The sequence below is a fragment of the Panthera tigris genome, chromosome C1 (assembly GCF_018350195.1).
Source record: "Panthera tigris isolate Pti1 chromosome C1, P.tigris_Pti1_mat1.1, whole genome shotgun sequence".
Lineage (NCBI taxonomy): Eukaryota > Metazoa > Chordata > Mammalia > Carnivora > Felidae > Panthera > Panthera tigris.
Window position 1 is genome coordinate 219631010 of NC_056667.1, and position 17726 is coordinate 219648735.

General features: G+C 53.6%; 1 protein-coding gene and 1 long non-coding RNA gene across 4 annotated transcripts; one reads left to right on the forward strand and one right to left on the reverse strand.

The window, feature by feature from the left end:
- Positions 1-2557: 2557 nt before the first annotated feature.
- Positions 2558-11404, reverse strand: DTYMK (deoxythymidylate kinase). 2 transcript variants are annotated; one of them, XM_042995956.1, is made up of 5 exons: positions 11246-11404; positions 10430-10538; positions 7891-7981; positions 6947-7144; positions 2558-2999 (listed from the first exon to the last, which is right to left on the reverse strand). In XM_042995956.1, the coding sequence occupies exons 1-5, from the start codon at positions 11373-11375 to the stop codon at positions 2889-2891; spliced, it is 639 nt and encodes a 212-aa protein (XP_042851890.1). In that variant the 5' UTR covers positions 11376-11404; the 3' UTR covers positions 2558-2888. The 2 variants fall into 2 exon arrangements, with proteins under 2 accessions (XP_042851890.1, XP_015394325.1); XM_015538839.2 differs by lacking the exons at positions 10430-10538; positions 11246-11404 and adding an exon at positions 9262-10361.
- Positions 2999-5806, forward strand: LOC122241091. 2 transcript variants are annotated; one of them, XR_006221056.1, is made up of 3 exons: positions 2999-4268; positions 5065-5168; positions 5266-5806. It is a non-coding gene; the product is annotated as an uncharacterized LOC122241091 (long non-coding RNA). The 2 variants fall into 2 exon arrangements; XR_006221057.1 differs by having other exon boundaries at positions 2999-3561; positions 4139-4268; positions 5065-5806.
- Positions 11405-17726: the final 6322 nt, after the last annotated feature.

Sequence of the window (17726 nt, forward strand, 5' to 3'; positions counted from 1 at the left end):
TCTGGTAGCCGGCAGGTGTGGGCAGCTCTCGTCCCCAGAGCGGCGCACGAGGAGCCCGTCCTGCCCCCACCAGCTTGTGGGCTGTGATGCTGCCCTCGGCCTCGTGGTCCCCAGAGTGAAAGACAAGGAACTCGATTTTAGGACGACGCACAGCGGCTCCTCCTTCGATAAGAGAGGCTGTGGAGAGTGTCTCCCGCGTGGTGTTAGCCTTAGTTTGATTCTTAACGTTTATTTTTGAGAGAGAGACCGTGTGAGTGGGGGAGGAGCAGAGAGAGACGGAGACACAGACTCTGAAGCAGCTCCAGGCTCTGAGCTGTCAGCACAGAGCCTGATGTGGGGCTTGAACTCAAAAACGGCAATGACAGATCATGACCTGAGCCGAAGTCGGCCGCTTAACCGACTGAGCCACCCAGGCGCCCCATCCTTGGTTTGATTTCTGAAAGCAGTGTCCTTCCAGGTGGGCTGAGCCCACTGGCCTCGTCCGGTCACCTCGGCACGAGTCACACAGCGCCCCCACCTGCCATCCATGGCAGCTGCCAGGGGGCGAAGGCAGACAAAAGCTCCCCAGGTGAGGAAGTCCGGGAGCCCGCGCCACGGCCTCTAGGGGACACCCAGAGTAGCATGAGCTGGAACAGTCGAAGCAGCAGCCGCCTTCTTCCCGGGAGCCCTGAGAAGGCTTCTGCAAGGCTGCTTCTGGCTGGAGGCCCGGGCCCGTGCCGGCCCACCTCCTCCCGTCTCCCAGAAGCCACCTGTGCTCCCCGGGGTGGGGACCGGGGCCCTCCCTCCACCCTGAGTGCCAGCGAGGGCGCGCCCTCTGAGCCCTCCTGCTGCCGCCCACTCCCCTGACCAGGACTGCCGCCTCCCCACCAGAGACCCTGTGACAGCACCGTAGGCTTTCTCCGGTCCCCTTGCCGTGCGGGTGCCCCACCCAGCGCCTGACAGTCGTCTTTAGGGAGAGACCGGAAACCACCGGAGAGAAGGGTGCTCTGGACCCTGTCCCCCCCCCCCCCACCCCTCCTTGGTCAGGCCTGCCCCTGCCGCTGCCACCTGGCCAGATGTTTGAAGCCCCACCGTATTTCCTGGAGAAAGCTGGAATCTGTCAGACCATTTCTGCCTCCGCTGCAGTCCTTCTCTTCCCGAATTCCTGTCCACCTCCAACCCCACCACGGCCCAGCGCCGAGCAGGTGGCTCCCCACGGCTTGAGTTCTATCTAGCCTGGGGTGCAGCTGTCTGCAGCTGAGAGGTCCCCTCAGCTGCCATCATGGCCTGGGTGTTCCGGGCACAGCCTCCACCCACCACCCACTCCGCCTGCCCGACAGTCCCCACCTCTCACTAGGTGTCAGTCACCCTGGCCTGCCCCACGGCAACGGGAGGCACGTGGGATGCTGGTTTGGGAGCTTAAGTCTACTATTACTTATTTTGAGAGAAAGTGTGCATGTGCAAGCAAGTTGGGGAGGGGCAGGGAGAGAGGGAGAGAGGGAGAGAGGGAGAGAGGGAGAGAGGGAGAGGGAGAGAGGGAGAGAGGGAGAGAGGGAGAGGGAGAGAGGGAGAGAGGGAGAGAGGGAGAGGGAGGGAGGGAGGGAGAGGGAGAGAGGGAGAGAGAGGGAGGGGGGAGAGAGAGAGAGAGAGAGAGAGAGAGAGAGAGAGAGAGAGAGAAAGAAAATCCCAAGCAGGCTCCATGCTGTCAGCACAGAGCCCAACATAGGGCACGATCCCACCAACTGTGCGATGATGGCCAAAACCAAGAGTTGGATGTTCAACGGACTGACCACCCAGGGGCCCCCAGTTGGGGGGGCGGCGACTGTTTTCATCACAGGGCATGAGGCCTCGATTCTGTCAAAGACCACAAAGGCAGCTAACGATGGTGGGGCCAGGCCACCACCGGGGGCGCAGGGGGACGCCCGGCACTCCACAGTCTACCCTGTTCCGACAGCTCTTGTTACCCAATGGTGACCTCCAGGGTGCGGCGCGGTCTGAGTGGACAGAACCAGCACCCTCTGATGGACAGATGCCCGAGGCTGACACCGTGCTGTCCCCAGGCCCCTCAGCAAGCAAAGGACACAGAACCCATCATTTCCTCCGTCCCCTTTGAGATGCCCCCTGAGGACCAGGACGCAGGGCCGGGCCGCCTTGGGCACGTCCGGGCCTGCGCCCCCGGCCCGGTGACCACAGACAAGAACCCAGACAAGCACGACCCTGCCCAGCACAGGCAAGTGTGGCCCTGGGCGCTGCCGCTGCGCAGGACCCTTGAGGCCACCGGCAGGTGCTGCCCAGGCTCCTCTCGTCACCTCTTACAATGTAGTGGTCACCCAGATACCACACCTCGGCCGCAGTCCCTCTGGAGGGGGCCCCCCGCTGCACTGCCCTCAGCCCCGATTCTCTTCGCACCCTCAGACCACTCACAGCAGCTTACGACGGGCCAGCACGCAGGTGCTCAGGGCCCAGCGGCGGCTGCCGGCAACGCCGGGCAGGGATCCCGAAGGCCCGGCCGGGGCTGGCCCGCCAGGACCGCCTCTCCCTCACGCCCACGGCTGCTAAGGAGACGACTGCCCCGCAGGACGTTCCCCAAATCATTTTTATTAGTTCCTAGAAAAGATTCAGGAGCGTTTCAGCGGACTGCCGTTTCAATGAAACCGCGTGGATGCAGTCCCTCTGGAAGAGAAAACAGTAATTTACCGGGATCTCGGGGTAAAAGCGGGCGGAGGAAGCCTGCCCCGGGGGCACTGCGCGCACGGGGGCACTGCGCGCACGGGGTCTCCGCGCCCCGTCACCTCACGACGGGCTGGCCTGCGGCTGCCGGCGCTGGTCCACGCATGCGCACGGCGTCGGGTCGTCCACCTCCCCAGCAGCTCCGCCCCGAGGGGCCACCGACGAGGGGCGCTGCGCGTCTACTTCCACAGCTCCCCCAGCGGCCTCTGCATGACGGCTCGGATGGTGTCCACGGAGAGGGCGTGGATCTCCTTGTGGACATCTTCGATGCTTTTGGAGGCGTCGACCATCTGTTCCCACAGGGGAGGCAGGGAGAGAGAGACGGTTAATGCTTCTCGCCGTTCTCGCTGCGCGCGGGGACTCCAGGGGGGGCTGGGCTCCGAAGGGGCACCCCACGGCGCCGGGGTCCTTCACCCTCCCCTCTGACCTCTGGTCGGGGCTCAGGAAGGTGGGCTTTGCTCGTGTCCTGAGGACCAAGGCGTCCCGCACTCCTGCCGTGGCCCCGACACAGGAGAAACACCCAGTCCTGCTCCCCATCAGCCCCCTCCCCTCGCCTCCCCACCCCGACCAGTCCAGCTCAGAGCACGCGCAGGGATTGCAGGGCCCGCCCGGCCGCAGCCCTGCCCGGTCGCTGCTCGGAACTCCGGCAAGTTCTGCAAGAAGTCAGGCCTGGGGAGACGGTTTTGTCCTGACACAGCCGGGCTCCTGGGAGCACAGACCCACTCAGCTGTGGAACGATTTCGTGAGGTCTGGCTGCAGGAGTCGGAATGACCTCCTACACAGCCCGAGAGCCCACACCGGTGACACCCTCCTGAAGGCCTTCTAGACTGCATTCTGCACCCTGCATGCCAGGTGTGAACTGGCATACGGGCATGTCTCACACACGTATGAGCTCGCACACGGGTGTACCCCCCCATACATGTAAACACACACAGGCGTACCACACATGTATAAACACACATGGGAAAACCACACACATGTGTACCACACACACACACACACACACACACCTGTATATAAACTCACACATGGCATATCACACAGAAACTTCTACATCTCTAGTCCTCTGAGGGCCTGGGAACAGACACAGCACAGCACCAACAAGCGCCCTGGGTCCCTGGACACGGATCTAGAAATACCTTTCGCCACAAAAAGCAACCAGGGAAACCTGGGGAGGCAACCGATTCTAGAGCTGGGCTGGAAAAATACAGGACAAATCCAGAAAATGTTCACGTGCTGGGGAGCAGAAGTGTAACAGGAGCCGTGGGGACGGGGGTCCCGTGGGCCAGACCTCGGCGAACAGACTGTTGGTGGTAAAGCAGGAAAACACGGGTCTGTTCAGATACAGACGTAGAGGTGAACTGAAAACCTGATGAGCGATGAGACTCTTTGGTGGTTTTGAAGAATCTCATCACAAAACACGCATTAGTTACAGACAGAGAGTCCCCTCGCAGTGGGGCCCAGCAAGCACCCTGGAGGTGAACGTCACCGGTACGCGCACAGCGGGACATCGCTCAGCCGAGGGGCGGAAGGAGCTCCCGCCGTATGCAGGGACACAGGTGAGCCCAGGGGGTGGCAGGCTAAGTGAAGTAAGCCAGAGACAGACACCGTATGATTTCACGTGTACGTGGAATCTAAACAAACAAACAAAAAGCAGGAAGAGACGCATAAATGCAAAGATCGCACTGGTGGCTGCCAGAGGGGAAGGGGTGGGGGGGTGCAGGGGAGAGGGAGGGCCAGGCTTCCGGTTACGGGGTGGAGTCACGATGTGGAAGGCCCAGCCTGGGGACCACAGCCAGTGGCACATGCGGGTCCCGTCACTGTGGTGCACGCTAACCTTAACAGTGTGTGTCAGCTACACTTCAGTATAAATACCCGACAAAGCAAGCATCACCAGAAATGGGACAAGCCGAAATCCCACATGACATGGCAGGGTGCACTGGGAAGCCGACAGCCCGCTAATGCTACCCTGCCAGAGACGCACGACCTGAATCCGGTCGTGGGCAAACAGGAGAGGCCATCTGAGACTCACTACCACAACTGCTGTGAAACTTCCGAAGTGTCAGAGTCATGAAAGTCACAGGCTAAGGCCAGGCACGTGACTGTACATGGAGTCATTTGTTAAAAAGGACGTGAGTGGGAACCCGAACGGGGGGTAACTCAAATGGGCCTGGGGACCCAATGGCGTTAAGTCCCAAATCTGACAGTACATGGCAGGGGGCAGGTGTTGGGTACAAATTCATTCTCGAATGGTCCTGGGAGAGAGTTTTATATACTATACTTGCAAGTTGTAACTTCTTTTTGTTATTTGCTTAAAAACTTTTCAAAAATAATGCTAAAAACGTTAATTTTCAGATAAACAAAAGCTGAGAATTCTATGCCAGGAGACCCACCCTACAGGGAACATTACAGAATGTTCTTAAGACTAAAGGAAGCGACACAAGATGAAAACTCAGGAGGTCGGGAAGGACAAGGGCACCAGCGCTGGTCGGTAGGAAACGGTTTCCTCTCCACTCACATTCCTGATCGCAGACATTTCTGTCTTATTCCTTGCAGATTTTGCAAAGTGTTCTAAATTCAGAATAACTTAAACCACGCAGAACTGATTGACAAAAGAAAAACAGAAATGGAACAGAACTTTGGAATTTCTGCATACGATATAATCAATCAGTATAAAAATGGGTTTAAAAGCTCATCGATATTAAACAAACTTAAAGGGATTTTATCTGGAGCTTCCATTTGTAGAAAGAAACACGCTGCTCACACCCCCAGCTCTGACGCAGGCACGTTGAACAGAAATGGAATGGTGTCCCCTGCTTTGCAAAAGTCTGTGTCAAAGACCGATGTTAGTACCGGTTTCGCTAACCAAAAGAAACCAACAAGGATTTTCGCTTTACTGGAAAGGGCGAAAAGGGCGCTCAGCGTTGGTTTTGCAGCAAGGAGGCCCGCTGGGCTCCCTCCCCAGGACGGCCCTCTGCGTCCCCGCGCCCCGCCGCCAGAGCGCTGTGTCTGCGAGTGTCTGGGCTTCACATCCATGGGTTATGGGCGCTCGTTAGCAAGATGGGTCACGAGGGCCTAGGAGAGGTGATTTTCTGGGTCTGGGAACATTCAGAAATGTTCCATATAAACTAACGGTGATCGCTTCTTTGCTTTAAGCCACTTTCCCTTACTGCCAGTCTCACAGGAACGCTGTCCTTGCACAGCAGGAGAAAGCACCCTGACGAGAGAGGCAGAATTCTGTGTGGGGGACGGGATGGGGCCACAGACAGGCAGCTCGAGGGAGCAGCATGAACCAGAGAAGACGGCCGAACTGGGAGCCAAAGCACTGGGAGCCAAAGCGACTCCCTTAGGCCTCCCACAGCACAGCAGGGATGCGGCCCCTCTCAGCAGACAGGGCTGGGAGGGAGGTAGCAAAGGACTCCCAGGTGTGGAGGCAGAACAGAGGGCCGCGCCCAAACCTGCCAGCTAGGACTTTCGAGATCAGAGGTGGAACAGACACAGCAAGCCAGAGTGCTACTCTGAGGTTACAAGTGGAAGGCGGGGGTGCCCGAGTGGCTCAGTCAGTTGAGGGTCTGACATTTGGCTCCAGCTCAGGTCACGATCTCACGGTTCGTGGGATAGTCTCACGATGAGGCCGGCGCCGACAGTGAGGAGCCTGCTGGGGATGCTGTCTCCCCTTTCTCTCTGCCCCTCCCCTGCTCGTGCTGTCTTTCAAAATAAATAACCTTAGGGGTGCCCGGGTGGCTCGGTCAGATCAGTTCAGCATTTGACTTCAGCTCAGGTCATGATCTCGCGGTTTGTAGGTTTGAGCCCCACGTCGGGCTCTGTGCTGACAGCTTAGAGCCTGCTTCGGATTCTGTGTCTCCCTCTCTCTCTCTGCCTCTCCCCTGAGTGCACTCTCTCTCCCTCTCAAAAATAAACATTAAAAAACAAAAATTAAAACAAAACCCAGAATAAAAAAAAAAAACAAACAAGGCGAAGCGAGGTGTGACCTGTGGGTGGCATGATGCCAGCAGAGGAGCCCTGACCACACGGGACTGCACTCTGGGAGCTGCCACCTAGTAAACTCTCCCCGACTCACCCGCCAGGCACCAAATTCCCTAGTTGTGCACAACCCACAAAGGGCTGGGGTCTGCTGTGCGCGGAAGCCCTGGAGGAGCCCCAGGCCCGCCAGGTGTCTCGGCTCAGCAGCAGGACTGAGGTGCTTTCTGGCGGCGACACCGGGAGACACCCTCACCTTCCAGTTCAGAGTCTTATCCGCCATCAGCTGATGGAAGCGACGCAGCGCCCGCTCCTGGAAGTTCCCATTCTCATAGCGTTCACGGCCAAACTCTCCCCGGGTGGCGGCCTCTGCCAGCCGTAACTGAAGGAACACCACGAGGTCCGGCTTCGGGAGGCCCACGTCCGGCTGCTTGCACCAGTCCAGGGAAAAATTCTGGCAACAGAGAACCCAACAGTTAGAGAAAGAAGCCATGACGGGGTCGAATTTTTGGTTTCAAAATTCCTAACAGAGGGGGAAAAACAAGCTAATGTGTGTCTGAGACAGCAAAGGGATCTCACTTCAAGTACGGCCCTGAATTGGATTCTGATTCAATCTATGTGTGAAAACACAAGACCAATCAAACAGTTCCCGACAGAACTGGCGACTGAGCACGTGACTGAATGATGGCGTCAGGAAAGGGCTCCTCTTTGTTACGGTGACATTATGTTAGTGAGAAGTTATTTTGGGATGTGAACTGAAATGTTCACCAAGGAGCTAGTGACGTGCCCGGTGGGTCAGCTCAGAGACCAGAGGGTTCTGAGGCAGGTGATGGTGCTGGTGGTTATCGTCTTCTCTGCTGGTGCTTATGTGAACATTTCTAAATAAAAAGCAGAACAAACGGGCAGCATGGTCACTGCCGTTCTCCCCGTAGAACGACAAGTACATGGCACAGGGGGGGGGGGGGGGGGGCGGTGGGGAGGAAAATTAATAGAAAACACCCGGACACCCACCATGGAATGGAGGCGCTGATATGCTATCTGAGCAACACAGAGTTCTGACAACAATCTGGGTGCTCTTCCTCCCGATAAAGAGCGACTTAACCCAGCGAACAGAGGGACCCTAGCAGTCCTAGAAGGCATTTTATGAACACACGGAGTCTGTACCTGCCACGATCACACTGGGGGCCAGGAGACACTCACCTCCTTGGCACTGGTGAAGGCGACACCAGAAAATGCGTATCTGTCAACAACGAGGGTGATGCCTTGGCTCAACTTCTTCTTAATTAATGGCCTAAAAAACAGAGTGCTTCTGAACCACGGTCCCGGCTTCACAGGTCCAGAGAATATAACTCACCAGTTCAGAAACCCATGCAATGAAGGGATTACTGGGCAGTGATTTGTAACTTTATTCTTGTTCAGAAAAGATCTGGATCTTCGCTTTAAAAAAAATTTTTTTTAACATTTATTTTTGAGACAGAGACAGAGCATGAACGGGAGGGGGGGGGGGGGGTGGAGAGAGAGGGAGACACAGAACCTGAAACAGGCTCTAGGCTCCGAGCTGTCAGCACAGAGCCCGACGCGGGGCTCGAACTCATGGACCGTGAGATCATGACCTGAGCCGAAGTCGGATGCTTAACCGACCGAGCCACCCAGGCGCCCCATGTTTATTTATTTTTGATAGAACACAGAGCAGGGAGAAGAAGAGAGAGAGGGAGACACAGAATCCGAAGCAGGCTCCAGGCTCTGAGCTGTCAGCACAGAGCCTGACACGGCGCTTGAACACATAGACCATGAGATCATGACCTGAGCTGAAGTTGGTCGCCCAACCGACTGAGCCACCCAGGCACTCCTGGATCTTCTCTTTAGAAGATGCCACAGGAGCATTCCCGGCAAAGCCCAACGTAGAAAAGACAAGTCCACTAAAGCACCACAGATACAAGTGACAAAGACGGATGAGCAGAGGGAGGCTTGGGGCTGTCTGGGTGGGGGTGCAGAGGGGCCAGGCTGCCCTGCTGAAAAGAAGCAGAACCCGGGAGGGCAAAGGAGCAGATGAGACCAGGAGGAGATACGATGACGCTTGCGGCCTCGAGCCTGAAGGATGGGACGAGGATGCACAGGTGGCCAAGGGTGTCCCCGACCGGGTGATAGCTAGTCAGCCCCCAGCCCTGAGATCTCAGGTAGACAGGCACAGAAGGGAGTAGAAAATGGCTAAATTGCTATTTAGGGAAGTAAAAGAAATCCCTAATTTCCAGGAATGAATTCCTGCATGGAGTGGGAAGGTGCCCCTGGAGGACTGGTGGGTTTTGGCAGAGACGGGGAAGGAAGTGCAGGGTGCTGCCCCCATTCTGTGAGGGCAGTGCCACCCGGTCTGTGCCCCCGGACTGTACAGAAGCCCGAAGACAAGTATCTCTGGGAACCAGCAATTGAGTCAATTAAGAAGCAGAGCAAAAAGGTGGACAATCAAAGGGCTGGAGGAAATCAGCAGTTTCTTCACAGAAGTGCTTCAGAACAGCCCAGGTTAACCGGGCACTCATTCCCAGGCCTGCCTGTCCAGCTGTACTCGATCCTCACCTGGATCTACAAGAGTGGCCACCATGGCCACGATGCTGATGAGGCAGCTGTGGCTGAGAGGGGCTGCGTGGGACCAAGGTCACACAACTGGTGGGCAATGGTGCCAGATGTGAACCTGGCATCTGACCGGTCACCCGAGGACTTTCGCATCTGACTGAGCAAATGGTAGTGGCTGGAATGACCTGAAGGAGGAGTGGTGCCACATGCAGACCTGTGTGCCAGGGACAAGATCACTCGCTAGGAAGTGGAGTCAGCATTATTTTTCATTTCTAAGTGGACTTATTTTTCTACAAAGCCACAAAAAGCAAAGTCAGACCAATTATGTCCATGAATTCCAGATGTAGTAAAGATTATAAAAATGATCTCACTTTCTTCTAATACTTGGAGTGGGAAGACCTTTCCAAATAAGACACAGGTGATCCAGAAGAAAGCAGCGTAGGCTTGCTCATAAGGGGGGACAGTGCAAAGCCGTCAGCAGGCATCTAGCTGCATCTACTGTGGAGCAGCCTTTCTGAAAAGCTCCCCAGAGCCACAGGGAAGTCAGAACTCTGCAGGCCAGAATTAGGAAGCAAGTTAGGAGGTGGTTTGTATGGGAGGATCCCATTTATTTATATTACAAAACAAAACAAGCCCAACAACACAGGTGTATGTAAATGGAAACAAAAGCACCTAAAAGCATACCCCACAGGCACTGTGTAAAAGTTACACGTTGAGGGAAGAGGCTGAGTAAGAGGAGGCAAAACAAAAGGGGCGGGGAGAAGGTAAACTGTGAACTTCAGTTACTAATGTGTCAACATCAGTTCACCCGCTGTAACAAGTTAACTCGCTGATCTAACCAATAACATGAGAAATGGAGGAGGGGGTAGGGACAGGGGTATGGAGGAACTCTGACCTTTTCACCAGCTTTTCTGTATACCTAAACCTACCCTAAATAATGTCTATTAATAACAGAAAGGTGGCAGGGCAGGAGGAAGGAAAAGCACTAATCAGTGCTCTTTGGGAACTATGGAGCTCTAAGACCTCGGGTCACGGGGGACGAGCCTGACACTTTTAAAAGTGTCATTACTGGCGTTCCTGCCAACACCCTTCAGAATCAAGAGCTGCCGTTCACCCAGGCTCAAGAAGGAAGCAGCACACCAGGAAGGGACGGCACAAAGGTTGTTTTTACACTTGCTCCCAGCGGTTCGCGGAGAAAAGCAGGTGCACCGAGTGATCTTCCACCTCGCTCTTCTTTTCCAAGTAGGAACTCAGAAGTTTGCCAATTTCAGTTGATCTTTCTAAAAAAAGAGAAGAGGGGGTGACACAAAAGTGAGGACAGACTCTCCACCTGAAGTAGAATATAGCTGGGGCTGAGCTTCCGGTCCCACACTCAAGTCGAACTTTGTTTTATGGTACCACGTGTGTACACAGGTTCACACCTCCACCTGAAGCCAAAGGAGCTTCCCTGAGACAGGGCAGCAGCGTGCACACACGATGGGACGAAAGATGCTTTAAGAAAAGGAAATGAGGGCACAAAGTAGTTATCTCGAAAGAACTATTCATAAGATTTGCAGACTGATTAGAACGGTATTCAAAAAAGCATTTTTACCCTCATTTCCTTACCCATTTCGTAGGCCTTAAGGTGTTTTTGGATAACGTAAGCACTGACGAAATTTTCGTAAGCACTTTGGAGATCAAAAGTTTTACTTTACAAACTAAAAATATCCCATACCGCCCCCCCCCCCCCCCCCCCGGGAGCAAACAGCTATCCAGAAAACCAAAAGCAGACACTGGGGTACGGACTACACATCAGCGCCAGGACACTGCTTGGGGTGACAGATCGGGTCGTCACCTCGCGACACCAGTCTCCTGAGTGTACGACCACGTCACGACCCCGCTTTAGAGAGTGCCGCCGGGTCGTACGTCCACTACAGACCCACGGAGCCGCACAAACACCAGACCGAGCGGGACCGCGCACCGTCCGCCCCGCCGGCGCCACACCCACCCGGGAAGCGAAGCAGCTCGGCACGGTGGCCCGAGGCGCACAGCGTGGCCACCAGCTTGCGGCTCTGCGTGCTCTTTCCCGCGCGATCCACGCCCTCCAGCACGATGAGGGCTCCGCGCCGGCCCGCCATCGCGGCGCCTTCCCGCCACCCGCCGCGGTCCCGGGCCGCCCCGCCTTTCAGAGCGCCCATTGGCGGGCGTCCGCGGCGCGCGCTGTGATTGGCTGAAAGGGGCGCGGTCGCAGTGCGCGCTGGGAAGAACCCCTAGCCGCGGCGCGTGGCGGGCCCGGCTGAAATATCTGCGTCAGCGGAGCGCCGCCCGCGCGCGCTCTGGGATTGACTAAGGTGGGCCGTCTTCACTGCCGCACGCTGGGATTGGCTGCTGGCCCAGGGGTGGGGCGAAGGCTCTCTGGTGGGACACTGCCCCTTCCGGCGGAGTCCCAGTCTCCGGGCCCGGGCTGCGGCCGCTGTGGCCCGGGGCTGCGGGCCGTGCCTCGGGTGGACGCACTGAGCTGTCCCGTGGCGGCCGTGTAGTTCCGCGACAGTCGCGGGGAAGCGGTGGCGTTGTCGCTGTTCCTGAGGCCCGGGGTGCGCTTCAGAAGACACAGGCGGGCTCTCGGGAGAGGGACGGGGGCAGCTGTTCCGCCGCCTTGTGCCCGACTCCTGCCGTGGGGCGACGGCAAGTGGGGGGGGGGGTTAGCTTCAGGGTGGAGAGGAGCTCCTGGAGTCCGGAAAGCGCCCTCTCCTGTGTGCTGATGTCATGTTAGGGACACCCGGGCCGTTTGGGGTGCTTCAGGTGAGACTGTGCTGCTGCGGAGTCCGCCGGCCTCGCCTGGTGAGGGCGCTGTACCACCGTCGGGATCCCGCCCTCGCCACCTGCTCGCTTCCCGGGGGCCCTGCCCAGGTGCCGTCACATGGGGAGCAGGACACACAAGCTCGGGTGGTAATCAGCTGGGGGCCACGTTTCCCGGAATAGCCTCCATAACTGGATTAGAGATTGCGGATCGGAGGCAGTTGCAGGTAGAATTTTCCAGCGAGCCTCCTGGAGCACAGGCTTCCCTGCTGCAGCCCAGGAGACTGCCGAGGCTTCCCGCACCACCCACGTCCTCGGTCGCGATCTCCCTGACTTTTCCCCCAGGTCTTAGGGTTTGTACAAGACCCTGATGCCGCTCTTACCCAAGACAGCTGGAATAACTTTATGTTTCCCCAACTGACCTTTGCCTGATTTGGTTTTCGGTTCTGGAAAAGGTGATAGATTATATCATCATTCCAAATCGTTTGCCTCATTCCTCGATGTCGATCTTCAGCGTATGACTTCCAACGCTGCTGTAATCAGAGATGACACGCACACTCTGAGGCAGAAGCTTTAAAAGCTGGTGTGTGGTTCATCCATCCCCTCTTTGCCCCCCGGTGTGAAAAGGGTTTTTGCATGGTTATGACTCTTTGTTCGTGCTGATCCCAGAGAGAAGGCCTGCAGCCCCTGCAGCTGATGGCACGGCAGGAGTTAAGCCAGCGGGATTCCCTGTCCCTGATCCTGGGATCCCTTGTTACTGCAGCATGGCCTAGGAGGAGCTCACTGATACAAAGGCTGGTGCTTAATGTTCGGGGTGGGGAAGTAACATCCATTTGTTTGGTGTCTCCTGTTCTAAAATGTCCATCTTCTTGCCTTCGAAAGTGTGAAAAGGATTAGAGTGGGGATGAGAACCTTCGCAGGGTCGGCAGGGCCCAGGGTAGCCTTGTGCCACGTCTGCAGGATGAGCTCACCAGGCTGCCGGGGAGGAACGTGAATGCAGGGACTTCCTGGCTGCCGGTGGAAATGGAGGAGCCTGGCTGTTGAGGGTCTTGGGTGCTGGGTGCTGGTGGGGGTGCCCTTTTGACTGCAGAAACGGCTAACCTGGCACAAGCACGGTGATGTTAAGATACAGCAAACAGTTGTGCTTCCATCGCTAAGGACATGTCACACCTCAAATATCAGGATGACTAACTGCCCCTGTCAGAATCCCAACCTCACTGTGGCTTAAATCACCAGGATATTTCATTATCTCATATAACTCCAAGTTCAGAGTTAGGCAGCTGAGAGAGAACGGCTTCCTTTGCTAGGTGATGTTGAAGGTCAGGTCCACATTTTAGTTCTACTTTTCCCTCATGGTCACAGGGTGACTTCCGCCTCTTCTTGCATCCGGTGCTGATCTCATAGCCCTGCGGTGGGCAGAGGAGCACCATTGGCTCTGGACATCGGTCTCCTTTCTGCTCTGCCACGGTGGGGGAGTCAGGTCTCAGGCCTGATTTTCAGCATGGTCTGTCTTGAAGCAGTGAGTCCTCTTCCCCAGACCACGGAGGCCTTGTAGGTGGGCACAGGACATCCACTTCATGGACGACGTTATGCACTTCCGGGTCTAAGTGTGCTTGGAGACAGAGGTGAAATAAAATGGGTTGTAAGTTGAGAGTTGGTGACACTGGCCGATGGGCACACAGAGCTTCTTAGGTCCTCTCTACTCTTAATGTGTTTGCGATTGTCCATTAAAAAACAAAAAGACTTGGGGTGCCCGGCTGGCTCACAGCTGGTGGAGTGTGCGACTTGATCTCAGGGTTGTGAGTTCGAGCCCTACACTGGGTGTAGAGGTTACTTAAAAAGAAAATCTTAAAAAAAAAATCACTAAAACCCTTTTACTGTTGCCTCTCAGGTGTGTTGTACCTTCCACCTCGCAGGATTGTGTCAGACGCTGGTGCTGTGGAGCAAAGATCCTCTCACTGTGTTAGCTTGGCTACCGTATCGAAACACCACAGACCGGGAGGCCCAGATGGCACCAGTCTTTCTACCACGGTGTGGAGAGAGATCTCTGGCGTCTCTTCCTCCTCTTAATTACTTTTCCAAATACAGTCACACTGTGGGCTAGGATTCATCCTATGAGTTTGGGGGGATATTCAGTCCATAGCACTCACCTACTTCCAGAAGACTGCTGGGCACATCAGTGCCTTACCAGACTCTTTTTCCCAGCCCCACTTGCAGTTAGGTGTGGCCAAGTAACTGCCAATTAAACGTGAGTAGGGGGGGCACCTGGGTGGCTCAGTTGGTTAAGCGTCTGATTTTGGCCCAGGTCGTGAGCTCACGGTTCGTGAGTGTTGTCAACAAGAGCCTGCTTCAGATCCTTGGTCCCTCTCTCTCTGCCTCCCCCCCAAATAAACATTTAAAAAATAAATAAATGTGAGTAGATACGGTGTGTGCTCCTTGAGACAGCAAACAGTACTCTCCCTTTGCCCACTGCTCCCTCTTGTTGCAACCCAGCCTTGCCTTTGCTGCTGATGACGAAGCTCCCTGGGGGAGACACCATGCTTGGAGGAATCTGGGCCCCTGAGTGACCCCAGGGAGCATGGTTGCCACATCCTGGACTCTACATTGGGACTGTTACAGAAGAAATAAAATTCTGTCTTTTCCAAGCCACTGGATCTTGGTTGGGTTTCTTTATGTCAGAGTAGCTTACTCTTCCCCAAAATGCCCCCCAGCTGTTTCTCGATTAGGGGACATTTTGATGGTCACAACTTGGGAAAGTGCTATCTAGTGAGTAGAAGCCAGGGATGCCGTTAAGCATCCTACAGGGCACAGCACAGCCCCCCTCCCCACCCCCACCTCCACAGCAAAGAGTTTTCCGGCCCAAGGTGTCAACAGTGCTGAGATTGAGAAACCTGCTCTTAAGTACGTTGCAGTAACAGTAGACAGTAAGGGAGTCATCTCTGATAGTTTCTAAAACAGGGTCTCTGTAAGAGAATTCATCAGCTTTGTCACGTGAACGAAAGAAGACAAATGGTTATCTGGAAGAAGTTACTCTTTTTTTTTTTAATTCTTAAGAGAGAGACAGAGCATGAGCAGGGGAGGGGCAGAGAGAGAGGGAGACACAGAAGCTGAAGCAGGCTCCAGGCTGTGAGCTGTTCGCACAGACCCCGACGCCAGGCTCGAACTCATGAAACACGAGATCATGGCCAAAAAGTGTAGAAACATACTTAGTGGAGTGTCAGTTGGTATTATTTTCCCTTGGGCAATTCATTTAGAAGTATCAACACTTAGAACATGCAATAGTTTTTGAGCCAGCAATTCCATTTCTAAGAATTTATCCTAAAGGGCTAATAGGACAGTGTGTAAATTAGAGCTGTCCACAACCATTGCTACTCCTCCCATTGAGAGGTGTGTTTAACTCCCCTCCCCTCAAATCGGAGTTGGCCCCAACAATTTGCTTGACCAATAAAATGCAGTGAGGTGTCTTGGGACTTCCAAGGGGCATTCACAAGTATTGCAGCTTCTACGGAGGCCTGGAGATCTCGGGAAGCCCTGCATGGCCATGTGCGAAGTACTACCACGTGGGACAGCTATGCTGGAGAGGTCCTGTGTAAGTGCCCCGGTCCATAATGCCGGTTGAATGCCACCTTCCAGCCACCCCAGTGATCTCTACAGTATCCCATAGAAAAAAGAATCTCCTGCTTGAGCCCTGCTGCAATGTGTGACTCATAAAAATTCTAAGTGATGATCAAATGGTTCCCTTAAGCCACTGTTTTCAGGTAGTTTATTATGCAGGAATAAATAGCTGGAACACACAGATACATACAGCCATATGAATAAGTGTTCAACAGGGCATCATTTATGGTAACGAAAAATTGAAAACAATCAAAATATTAAACATCTATTGTTAAAATGTGGTACACCAATGAAAATATATCTACTCAACAAAATGAAGTAGAATTGAGTAAAACACGGCCAGATGTTTGCCAAGAGTATTAAGTTAGAGATGTAAATAGTAGAAAAATGGATAGTATGATTCACCAAGAAGAAAACCAACAGCCTAATTTAAAAAATGGGCAGAATTTATGAACAGACACTTCACAAAGGAAGATCTACAGATGGCAAATATATGTGTGAAAAAGTGCTCAAAATCATGTCATTAGGGAATTGCAAAAAACAAAGAACTCTCTCTACACACCTGTTAGAATGGCCCAAATCTGGAACACTTATGACACCAGGTGCCAGTGAGGATACGGGGCAACGGGAACTCTCATTCATTGCTGATGGAAATGCAAAATGATACGACCACTTTGGAAGACAGTTTGGTAGTTTCCTACAAACGTAGACAATCTTACACTTCTTTGTGTTTAACAAAAGGAATTGAAAACATGTCCACACAAAAACCTGTATACAAGTGATTATACTATGGGAATGCAAACTGGTGCAGCCACTGTGGAAAACAGTATGGAGTTTCCTCAAAAAATTAAAAATAGAACTATCCTATGACCCAGCAATTGCACTACTAGAATGAAATCTTGCCATTTGCAACTACATGGATGAAACTAGAGGGTATTATGGTAAGTGAAATTAGAGAAAGACAAATATCATAGGACTTCACTCATATGAGGACTTTGAGAGACAAAAATGATGAACATAAGGGAAGGGAAGCAAAAAAAAATATAAGAACAGGGATGGGGACAAAAGAAGAGACTCAAATATGGAGAACAAACAGGGTTTCTGGAGGGGTTGTGGGAGGGGGGATGGGCTAAATGGGTAAGGGGCATTAAGGAATCTACTTCTGAAATCATTGTTGCACCATATGCTAACTAACTTGGATGTAAATTAAAAAAAATGACTATACTAGCTTTATTCATAATTTCCAAAACTTGGAAGCAACCAAGATCTCTTTCAGTAGGTGAATGGGTAAACCCTGAAATGGTTTACCCAGACAATGAAATGGTTTACCCAGACAATGAAATGGTACACCCAGACAATGAAATATTACTCAGCGTTAATAAGAAATGAGCTGTCAAATCACAAAAAAAGTATGGAGGTGGGGCACATGGGTGGCTCGGTCAGTTAAGCATCTGAATTCGGGTCACGATCTCACGTTTCCTGAGTTCAAGCCCCACGTCAGGCTCTGTGCTGACAGCTCGGAGCCTGGAGCCTGCTTACGATTCTGCGTCTCTCTCTTTCTCTGCCCGGCCCCCACTCGAGATCTGTTTCTGTCTCTGTCAAAAATAAATAAACATTAAAAAAAAAAGCATGGAAGAAACTTAAATGCATGTTGCTAAGTGAAAGAAGCCAATCTGAAAAGGCTACATACTGTGTGATTCCAACTATATGACATTTTGGGAAAGGGAAAACTATGCAGTAAGATCAGTGTTTGCTAGGGGTTATGGGGAGTGGGGAGAGAGCTGGAAAGGTGGAGCACAGGATTTTTCGGGCAGAGAAACAATTCTGTATATTATACACGTCATTATACATTTGTCAAAACCCATGGAATGTTCAATAGAGTGAACCCTAATGTTAACTATGGACTTTAATAGTAATGTATCAATATTATTTAATTTTTTTTAAAGTTTATTTTTGAGAGAGAGAGACACAGAATCTGAAGTGAGCCCTGCACTGTCAGCACAGAGCCTGACTGGGGGCTTCGAACTCAGGAACCATGAAATCATGACCTGAGCTGAAGTCTGACACTTAACGGA

Coding starts and splice junctions, on each gene's coding strand:
- DTYMK (XM_042995956.1), bottom strand. CDS start 11,375: ATGGCGGGCCGGCGCGGAGCCCTCATCGTGCTGGAGGGCGTGGATCGC. Junction 10,539..11,245: donor CGAGCTGCTTCGCTTCCCGG/GTGGGTGTGGCG, acceptor CTCTTTTTTTAG/AAAGATCAACTGAAATTGGC. Junction 7,145..7,890: donor CCTTCACCAGTGCCAAGGAG/GTGAGTGTCTCC, acceptor CTCTGTTGCCAG/AATTTTTCCCTGGACTGGTG.